Genomic DNA, 10,923 nt, shown 5'->3' on the forward strand with positions numbered 1-10,923 from the left:
TGAACTGACACCATTAGATCCCAGCGTTTGGACACTGATGTGAACTGGGACACTCAGATCGACGTTCTCCAGAATACACTGTAGAAACAAAAAAATGAATATGAATTGCTGTTGTTAAGTTTCATTTTAAAAGTGATAAAAGCTTTTAAAGAGCCGGATACCTTGGTGCACGCTGAGCTCATGACAGATTTGTGGAAGTCTCCGTCTACAAACACCTGAGGGGTGAAAGGAAATAATAAGTACAAGAAGGAACAAACAATAAAGTTCATGTATCAGTCCATGTAGTCTCTGCCTACCCTGTATCCGTACACAAATGTGCCGTTACTGCAGCCCAGCTCGTCAAGTGGCGGCCTTTCCCAGCCAATCATGAGGCTGCTCTGGCCCACTGTTTTGATTACCTCAACAGATCGAACCTCGACTGGAGCTTCTGGAGGTGATTGGACAAAGCAAAAATCAAGCACAGTGCTTTATCGTTCTTGTACAATTAAATTCTTCTACTGCTGTAAACACAAGGTACATTACAGCCTAAATGCACTCTAATCTATTTATCTCTTTGTTAATTGGCAGGTTACTTCTACTATAAAATTCTACCAGAATAAAGTAACATAACAGGACTCACTTCATACTGAACTAACTAATGCATCCAAGCAGTTTAGTGAAGGTTTAGCATCATGTACTGCAGTGTGTTACTTTATGTGAGCAATATACCGGACAACGTCAAACTGGCAGAATGTGTTACAAGAAACAGAAACAAAGAATGGTCCATATCTAGACTGGGTATAATCACATTGCATCAGTATTCAAGTACTCACGCAAAGTTTTATTGTGAATTCAATAAGAGAAATCAGAAAAACAAGAATGTCTTCTCCCAGGACTTTAAGCAATGACGTGTGTATTCTGCCTTTGTACAAAATAATAAAGTGTTTTTTTCTGCATTACCTGGTTTGGGTCTTTCTGTCTTGGCCTTTTCTAGAGCAGCAGTGGATTCTGTGGCAGACCTGTTGGATGTCTCAGGAGAGCAGTGAACAGGCCAAGTGGAGGATGCAGCAAATACAAGTCCATGATATGCAGGTGCAACACCATCCGTTTTAGAAGGCATGTCAGAACGATTTGCCTCGGGGGCAGTTGATACGCTCGGGGCAGTTTTGTCTGAGGCAGTGGTTTTTAGATTAGTGTCACGCCATGTCGAGACATCAGAGTCAAAGGTAGTGGTCCTCCGAGTTAAAGGAGTAGAAGCTGTGTGTTTAGCATCAGATTTAGCCGGGATAGCAGTGATTTTCTTTTCCGGTCTTGGGGATGTTGTTATATTAATGCCACTGCTTGAGACGGATTGTGCCATTGTTGCAAAAGGAAAGTTAGAAGAGCTGGATAGAACAGACGAGGTTTCAGATGCTTTAAAGCGACAGTGAGCAAACATGTTGGGACCCAATGTTATATTAGCAGATCGAGAGGCAACTGCATTAAACAGTGTTGTAGACTTATTTGTGGTTGTTACTGTTGGAGTGTGCTTAGCTTGGCTCAAAGCAGCGGTGACTGGGAGAGAGTCGGTGAGGGGTTTATTGGAACTGAGGCTCTGCTTCTTCGTCTGAGAGGCTGGTCCCAGGTCTGCAGAAGCTGAAAATGATTGACTTTTCCTGGGCTGCTGTCCTCTTCCTCTGCTCACTGGAGCCTTGAAATGAAGAGAAAAGCATTCATTATACATGTACTATCATAACATTGAAATCAAACCATGTAGGTTTTCAAAGATAGAGAATTTTCCTTAATGCATTGGCGCAATACATAACAATAAACACAGTAAGAGTTAATGAAATAAAAAATAAAAACAAGTTCTCCAAAGATCGAGAACATAAATAAAGATTAGAAGAAACCTACAATAAAAATATCAGTATATGGTCTTGTGTGAATACATCTTCATGTCTGATGAGTCTTACATAAGAGCAATGCTTTTTTGTTTTAACTTAAACCCTAACCTGCATCTGTGTAGTGCAGAATGTTCAAAAAGCTTCAGTGTACCTGACAGCTGCTCATTAGAGTCTTCTGCAGTTGCTCATGCAGGTTAATGATCTTCTCAGGACTACTCAGCCTCCTGCCTGGACTGAAACGTGTGCTGGAGGAGTGGGGAGTAGGACTCAGTGAGGATCCAGACAAACTGGTCAGATCTGGGAAGGACTTCCCTTTTGTATCTGAGTGATGAAATCCAAATTTCTCTGGTCCAGAGGGGGAGAGCTGAGGTGGGATTGAGAAAAGGCAGATAGTCGTCTTTCTCCCAATTTAATTTACAATTTAAAGTACAAACAATTGTATAAACAACACTGATATGTTAATGTCAAATCAGATGAGATAACTTGTAAAGATGGCTGAGACTGTGGCAGCTTCATGCACATATGAACATTAGAAACAAGGTGAATTATTGTACCAAGAAAAACCTCTTTCAATAACATACGGGCACCTGTTTTAAGAAATACTTGAAAGATTGTGAACCTATCTTTTCATACTAGTGTTCTTATTAGAACCACATTTCCCAGAAACCCAGTTGCCAACAGGATCTTTTCCACTTTGATCAAAGGGTTTGCTTAACAGAAAATAATAAATATGTTAAAAAGGGATTGTCTTTTTTATTTATTTTTTTACAATCTATCATTGTGAAAACGTAAAAAAAAAAAATGTATTTTTTGTTCTGTCATATTTTAGATTAATTCAGGAGTGGCAGCACAAACAGAAAAATACTATCAAAGCCAGGAACTGATGCCTATCATGTTTTACAAAATTAATGCAGGAATGGTTGACTGTTTTTCTATCAAAATGCTACATGAACAACGTTTAAGCCAGTCATTTGAAAAAAAAAAGGTTTTTGAGTAGAAATGTATTGGCATATCTCACCTGAGCTCTATTGGAGATGAAGCTCTCTTTTAGTGCAGGAACAACAGGTGAAGGCGATGCTTGGACCCTGGCATGCTCTTGCACTGGTGAGTTTATCACAGGTGAGTTTTTCTTTAGTGTTTCTGTTGGTGCAGGTGTGACTTCATTACGGCCGTCTTGACAATTTGTTTCAGTGGTGACTAAAGATGTGTGTTTTCCAATTTCTACATCTCTACATTTCACTCCAGATTCAGATGTGAATCCATTTTGGTGACGCTGTTTTTCAAGTGCAGATGTAGTAGAGCAGGTCTGATCAGGTGTGAGTCCACTGGTGTAGTCTTGGAATTTGGAAATAAATCCTGATGTAAACCCGGTGGTGTAATCTTGGGTCTTTATGCTGCTGCGTGGTGTGAATGCTGCGGTGTAGCTTTGCAGAGCAGCGTCACTGAGCAGCTGCTCGACCTCATGGGCGAGTGTGGCGTCCACACAGCCGCGTCTCTGCATGGCCTTCATCATCTGAACCAACAAGCTGTTCCTCTCCTGACACTTCACCACCAGGCAAGACAGCTTGGCCTGTTATCGGACGAAACACCTGTCAGTCAAACTCAACTGCTTAGAATAGTCCAAAATGTGTAATATGACAATAGGAATGAAAAACCATATATCTCTCTTTCCTCACCTTTAAAGGAGCAATTTCCAGATCATTCTGGCTCCTCGTTTTCAGTGCGTCATACTGCAGTACAAAAAAACAACAACTTGTGTTTATAAATCACAGTTAAAAGCTCATCCATTCACATCATAAAACTAACTTCTTTGACTAGCATGGACCACAAAGCCACAGTGGACTGGGTACCCACCTTAGCTCTGATGTCGTTATAACGAGTCCTGAGTGAGATGAGAGCAACGCTCAGATCGTCCTTGCTGCCCTGCCCTCGTCTTAGAGCAATATACTCAGAGTTTAGCTCCTCCAGAGCCACCGTCTGTGAGGTTTCACACACACACACACACACACACACACACACACACACACACACACACACACACACACACACACACACACACACACACACACACACACACACACACACACACACACACACACACACACACAAACACACACACACAGACACATGCACACAAACAGATCTGTTATAAGAACTTTTCATTCACTCATTTTTATGTATTATTTATTACTCCTCAATTTTAAAGTAGTCTAAACATTATAAAAGGTAAACCAACTGAAGAACAGTGAAACGCTGAAAACCTTCAATATAGTGACAAACGTGAAGTGTGAGTGTTACAATCTGGTCTCTCTGCACTACAGTGGATGTGTTGTATGTTTGAAGATTAAGTTTTCTTTGAAGATTTCTGAAGCAAATAGTTAAGATAAAACATTTAGAACAGTTTCCCATGCAGAAACTTGAGAGACAGAAAATTTAACATAACAAATAAAAAGAGATACCTTCGCTTTGAGCTGAGCTGTAAGGATGTTGTATTGCTCCTCTATTTGTGCCTTTAGTGACAGAGCATCAGTCTTCTCCCTGACGAGGCCTTTCACTTTGCTCTGCAGATCCTTCACCTGCGGCAGACACAAACACTGGTTAGGTCTAACAGATGAATAGGAGACAGACACAGATGACAGACAAACAATGTGTTTGTCTTGCTTTGCACCTAAAGGAAAAGTTAGGGAAAAGCCAAACAACAGAGTGTCCAAACTAAAAGACAAATTACATCTTGAACCCTATGTGTATGTTTTTAATGTGTGCATGTTTCTCTGAATGTTTTCTGCTTATACCATTTTTTGCAATGTCTAGTTGGTTAAATACCTGTGTTATGAGGCTGTCGTTTTCCTCTCTGGTTTCTTCCATCTGATAAACTTCATCTGTCAAATTCACCAACTTTTTAGCTGCTTGGGCCGCCTTTCTCTCCGCCTCCTCCCTCGCGGCTTCTGAGATACACAATTCACTGCGAAGCCACTTGGTCTGAAAATACCACAAACAATAACATGAACATGTTAAGTTAGTGAGATCTCCAATGTTGCACCACTGTCCTTTTAATACTAAACGGACAGCTAAAGACTAAAAAAGATCTGTTCCTAAATTACAACTACATTTTTTATAATCTGTCAGAAATTTAAGCACCCATTAAAAAACTAATTTCAAGCAAGGATGCCGTGTCTGCTCTTTAAGGTTGAGATTAACACACTTAATGGGTGGAAATTATAATTTGGAGGGAGAAGTTTAACAATCCCTATTCAAAAATCACCTAAAGCTAGCAAGTGGACCTTAAGTTTAGATTGTTTTGACCAATTAATATTATTTAGCTTAATCAACAGAATGTCTAAAGTCAATAAAATATTCTACCAAAACAAACGTTACTAAAGAAAGGATAAGTTTTGTAAACTCACATCTACATGGCTCTTGTCCAGTTCGTCCTGTGACTTCTTTAGTTCTGCTCCCAAAGCTTCAATCTCCCTCTTCAGATCACTTTGCTCCTGCTTTCCATCAAAAACATGTTGCATAAGTGCACAATGATCCAACATAATGACACACTATGAGCAATAATGCTTAAGGATAAATATAGGCATGAATCACACCACTCTTAATACCTGTACGGAGCTTCCCCTGTGGTCATGAGCCTGACATCTTTGTGTAGCTCCTGTTCCAACAAGGCTCTCGGTCCTCTTTGTCGTAACGGCACACTGTGGATTCTGCAGATTCTGCTTCTGATTGCTCCCCTCTGTTTGTGTTTGGCTGGGCCGAGCAGCTTGGAGGATGTTTCTTTCCTCTCTTAGGCCCTGAAGTAATAGCTTTATCTGTTTTTCTTCCTGCTTCAAACAACTGATTGAATGTTCAAGTCTTTCTTTGTCTTCTCTCAAACCTGATTTTATTAACTTGTCACAGTCTTCTTGGGAAGTGTAAGATGATTGTTCTTTGTCTCTCTGCTCCTTCAGACATTTGAGGGAATTGGTTAGCTGGTCTCTTTCTTGTTTCAAACAGAGCACCGCCTGGCTTAACTGGTCACTCTCTGTCTGTAAACTTTGTAGCGACTGCATGATTTGATCTCTCTCTTCTTTTCCACTTGAGAGAGATTCTAACAGTTTCTCTTTTTCTCTTTTGAGACCTGATAAAGACTCTTTCTCCTCTTTCAGGCCACTCATAGACCTTATAAACTGGTCCTTCTCAGCCCTCAGACCACAGACCGTCCTGGTAAGCTGCTCTCTCTCCTGTTTGAGACCAGCCAGAGATAGAGAGATGCTGTCTTTCTCCTCCTTCAGTTCCCAAACTATTCGAGTTAACTGCTGTTTCTCTTCTGTTTGTGTTTGGACTGACAGAGCTACTTCTCTCTGCTGCTCTCTGAGAGCATTTATGCAGTCTGACAGTTCCTCTTTTTCTGTTTTGAGGCTCTGGAGCGACTTGGCGAGCTGGCCTTCTTGATCAGTCAGTGAACCAACATGCAGACTGCTTTGCACGCTGTTCTGCAGAGGATCATAGTGATTATGATGTTGAGAACCAGGTGCTGAAGCTGCAGTCAAATCTTCTGGTTGTTGACTGGACATCAACTGTGGTTCTGGCCTGCTTAGCACACTTTCCACCAAACTGTCCACACATTCGTCTCCGTTGTTCTGTTGAAAACTTCCAGATATTGCAGCAGTATATTCACTTTGCAATTGAGATCCACACAGTTTCTTGGCAACCTGTGATACCTCCATACGCTGTTCACTCTCCATTAGCTTTTGCTGCAGCTCCATGATGGTATTGAGATCATCCTCAGTCTTCTTTGTGAGTTCTGTAATCAAACACTCCTGTTCCTGGTTCTCCTGCTCCAGCATGACTCTGTTTCCCTCTAGCTTGGAGATATTCTCCACCATCTGTGTTTGCTCCCTCTTGAGCTCCTCTTCTCTGAGCTCAATGTTAGCCAGAAGCTCCTGGATCCGGTCGGCCAAGGCACGGTTCTCTTGATTCAGGGCCTGGACAAGATCATCCCGGGCGAGGATGTCGTTATCTTCAGCTCCAATACTGGCAGGTAGTGTCCTAATCTGAGTATACAAAGAGGTAGAATTTCTGATATACTACAAAACTGTGTAAAGAAAGTCATTTCAGCTGTATAAAAAAAATGGGGAATATTGCAACCCCTGTGACATACCTTTTCTCTTGAAGATCCCTTCTCTGCCTCTGATTCTTGTCCCCGTTTCCTGAGTTGTAACTTCAGTTGAGTATTCTCTTGAGCCATCCTCTGCAGCTGCTCCTGTGCGTGCTTCAGGGCGACCTCCAAGCTGTCACGTTGTTTTTGATGCGCTTCGAGATCTTCCCCCAACCCCAAGCTCCTGTAGGCTTCCCTCAGGGCATCAGATTCTTCACTGGGGCTTTGCTCCAGGTTTGGGATCCCTCTGGAGCACCAGGCCCCCAGTTGAAACTCATCTAGTGTCTCTGTAGTCAAAGAGAGTGACTGGAGGCTTGGGTTGGTTTTGGAGCCGAGGTGGCAAAAGATTGTAGGTGGAGATGATTCTGATTTGGCAGATGAGTGGTGAACCTCTGTGTTGTTCTGCAGTCTCTCTGCTTCCACCTGGTGGTGAGCTGGTAGAACTGCAGATGAATGAGGCCGGCCTGTTACCTCGTCCAACGTTAGATGTACCTACACATAGATCACAGTTGTGGGACATGGGTTGTGAATCCTTTATACAAATCTGTTCTAAGATCACCGGAGTTAAACAAAGGGACTTGAATTCTTTTGCAATTCATTAAGAAAGCAGCAATTTTGGCTTCTTCTGGTCATCTTAAATGTAACTGTCAAAACACTTAATAGAAAAATAACCAAATTCATGTCTAGGTCAGCTATAGTGATATCTATTGATATTTAGATATACCTGTATAAGCATTTACAAAAGCGGAGGTGGTTATATAACAACCTAAATCCTCACAACAGAGCTTTCACTCTTTTTTGTATACCATAATACCTTGTCATGAAATAACAGGAAGGAATTTACAACATTGAGCCAATTTCAACACCAGATCTAGTATTTATGGGCCAATTAGTTATTTTTACGTAATTTGAAAAACAGGTTAAATTAGTCACATAAAACAACTGAAATCTATATTCAAAATAATAATCAATCAGTTTAAAAGTTAACAGTCTTTAAGTTTTTTTTCACAACTAATATTAGTTGTACTGTGCCTTCCCCTTTTTAATGCAGTAGATGAGTATCATGGTCACAGCGGTGTACTGTGTGAAAAGGTAGGCTGTTCCTTACAAGCAAAGTGAACAGAGCGCCAAACGACAATTTTTGTTTATAATATCTTCTACTTAAGCTGCTTCAGTATATAACATCTCTTCTCAGATTTGTAAACAGTGTTCATCAGAGTGGACATCAGGACTTGCTGACTCTTGATACCCAAAAAGTAAATACTCAACTTATGAAGATTTCTACTCCTTCAAGTGCTTTGAACCATATAAATCAAATGATCTACAAATAAAATGGAAGTCTCATCCCATTGGGTGAATTTAAACTTTTAGTTTTTGACCTTTTAAGTCTCCATTTAGTTTTTTGTCTATTGTGCCGTACTCAGGTCTTGATCTCAATGAGACTACCTGATTAAATAAAGGTTAGAAAAACAATAATCATGTCTTACGCACCTCTCCAGAGCTCCCCACCGAGGAGTGTCCCATGGCAGTGGTATATGAGAGAGTGTTGGAGCATGTGGACTCAGGCACCGTGAATGACTGACTGGCTGTTTTGTTAGCTGGATCCCTCAGTATCTGCTGGAGTCTGTGGTTCTCCTCTTTCAGCTCTTCAACTTCCTCCATCAGGGAGTTTTCAGACAGCTTCAGCTGGTTCACCTCTGCCGTCATCTCTTCCACCTTGCAGCCCAGGAAGTGGCTGTTCTCATGGGCCTCCTGGAGGTGCTCCATCAGTCTCCTACGCTCCGTCATCCCACCCTCCTCTCTCTCCAGCAGCACCCTGAGATCCTCCTGCAGGCTCAGGATGAAGCCTTGCAGCCTGGCTTCATTTGAGTTTGTTTCTTTGACTCTTTCTCCTTGCATCTCTTCCTTGCCTTCTAGCCCTCCTTCTCTCTTATTTCCCACACTTGGCTGCCATTGCCATTGCCTCCTCCTCTCCTCCTTTCTCTCCTCCTCTCCTTCACCCTCTCCTCTCATGGGAGGCAGCCTCTCTTGTTCTTCCCAGTGTGTTACAGTCCCGGCAGTAATTCTGACTGCACTGATCGTCGCGATGCTAGTGGCGGCACTCACGGTCATGTCCAGTAGCTGCTTTTCTAAAGTGTAGATCCTGTTCTGTAGGCTCTGCTCTCTGTCCCGGGCCAGGCTGAGCTTGTGCTGGAGTTGGGTTTTATAGTTCTCAAAGTACTGGGACTGGCGACTCATCTCCTCCTCTTTGGCCTTCAGCTGCCTCTGACACCGCTGCAGTCGGTCCCTCCAAACCTGCTCCCCTCGCTCCTTGTCCTGGGTCTGGGTCAGTTGGAGAAGAGAAAAGACGGAGAAAAAATATTAAAGACAGAGATGCCACAGTGTAGCCAACAGTTTTCTCTTCAAATATGATTTGTGTGTCAGTGTTGGTAATGTAGTAGTAGACCTAACTGTAGATGTAATCTGTTTTTATCTGTCTTTTTTTTTTTTACTTTGCATGAGCAAACAAACCAGTTTTCCCTCTGGGAATTAATTAAGTTATTTATCTATGAAATCACCAACGTGTAGTTACTTAAAAGCAGATGTACAATGAAAAGGTATACTCCAAATTATAGAGGGAGTTAACTGCATACTATACAAAGTATATTTTCTATAATTTGTCCACTGAACAGACATGTCAGTCGAGACTTATTGTAGGTAAAACCTGGGTAAAAAGACTCACACATCCATTACAGTCTTCATGTTTAACATTTTGTACGTCCATACCAATGATTCATTCAGAGATCCTGAGCACTCACCATGGCCCTGACCTCCTCCCTGAGCATGTGTAGTCTCTGGTCCAGTCTCTGGGAGTATTGCATGCTGGGGAGGTGAGAGGCAGAGGCTAGCTGATAGAGCTGTAGCAGCAGGCTCCTCTCTGACCTCACTAGCTCTCTGATCCTAACACCACAACACAAGACAGACAAGCTCACATTACATCTTATTAACTACTCAACACCAATTGGCACATTGACATAAAGCTGGAAGGTTTATAATTTGATCTAAATATCTACAAATTTGATTCAGTTTTACCTCCGAATGCGTGAACAGATGAGAACATGCAAATAAAGTGTCCTACAGCGATCTATTCCAGGGAAGATGTTAGCAGCAGCGTGCTCGCATGCAAGTGTGCAGTGCAGTCAGGCGTGTGTGATATGTGATATCACCTTGGCCAAAAGTGAGTATATAGTAGCAGGTGTGTGTGTGTGTGTGTGTGTGTGTGTGTGTGTGTGTGTGTGTGTGTGTGTGTGTGTGTGTGTGTGTGTGTGTGTGTGTGTGTGTGTGTGTGTGTGTGTGTGTGTGTGTGTGTGTGTGTGTGTGTGTCACTTGATCCCCTCTCCTCCAGCCTCTCACCTGTTCCTCAGGTAGCTGTCAAACTGTTGGGTTGAACCTGCTCTCTGCTCCAGGTCACTTCCCATTGAGTCTGTTACCATGGTAACAGAACTGCTTCCGGTACCGTCATGTCGGATGAGGCCATGTGATCCTCCAATGGTTAGCTTGTGCCCACTAGGTGAGTGTTACCTGTGGGACAGAGAGTGGTGGTGTCAGACTTAAGCAAAAAAAAAAAAAAGGGAAAACCGCTACATATCTTCTCTGCAATACTTTTTTTATTTTTTTCTTATCCACACATCCGTCATAAACACAAAGCCATTTGCAAAGATAAACACAGATAATCCCAAAAAGATACACAAGTAAAAAATACAGTCATCTATTATTCACCATGTCAACAGCTTGGTAGCAAGTTTGAGCAGAGGTATTTCTCAGGTTACCCCACCTCCTAATCCTCCTGTCTCCTCCTGCACCTCCTAACACATCTCACTACTCCTCCAACCCCAGACACTTAAAGGACAGGTTCACACTTTTACTCACCTGCCCCTAATT

General features: G+C 42.2%; 1 protein-coding gene across 1 annotated transcript; it reads right to left on the reverse strand.

Annotated features, from left to right (window-relative positions):
• Nucleotides 1–272: 272 nt before the first annotated feature.
• LOC129090572 (mucin-2-like) lies at nucleotides 273–3,372 on the reverse strand. The gene is made up of 4 exons (XM_054598216.1): nucleotides 2,881–3,372; nucleotides 2,014–2,226; nucleotides 940–1,669; nucleotides 273–427 (listed from the first exon to the last, which is right to left on the reverse strand). The coding sequence occupies exons 1-4, from the start codon at nucleotides 3,370–3,372 to the stop codon at nucleotides 273–275; spliced, it is 1,590 nt and encodes a 529-aa protein (XP_054454191.1).
• Between the last annotated feature and the right edge of the window lie 7,551 nt (nucleotides 3,373–10,923).

Source organism: Anoplopoma fimbria, chromosome 4 (assembly GCF_027596085.1).
Source record: "Anoplopoma fimbria isolate UVic2021 breed Golden Eagle Sablefish chromosome 4, Afim_UVic_2022, whole genome shotgun sequence".
In the NCBI taxonomy this organism is placed as follows: Eukaryota; Metazoa; Chordata; class Actinopteri; order Perciformes; family Anoplopomatidae; genus Anoplopoma; species Anoplopoma fimbria.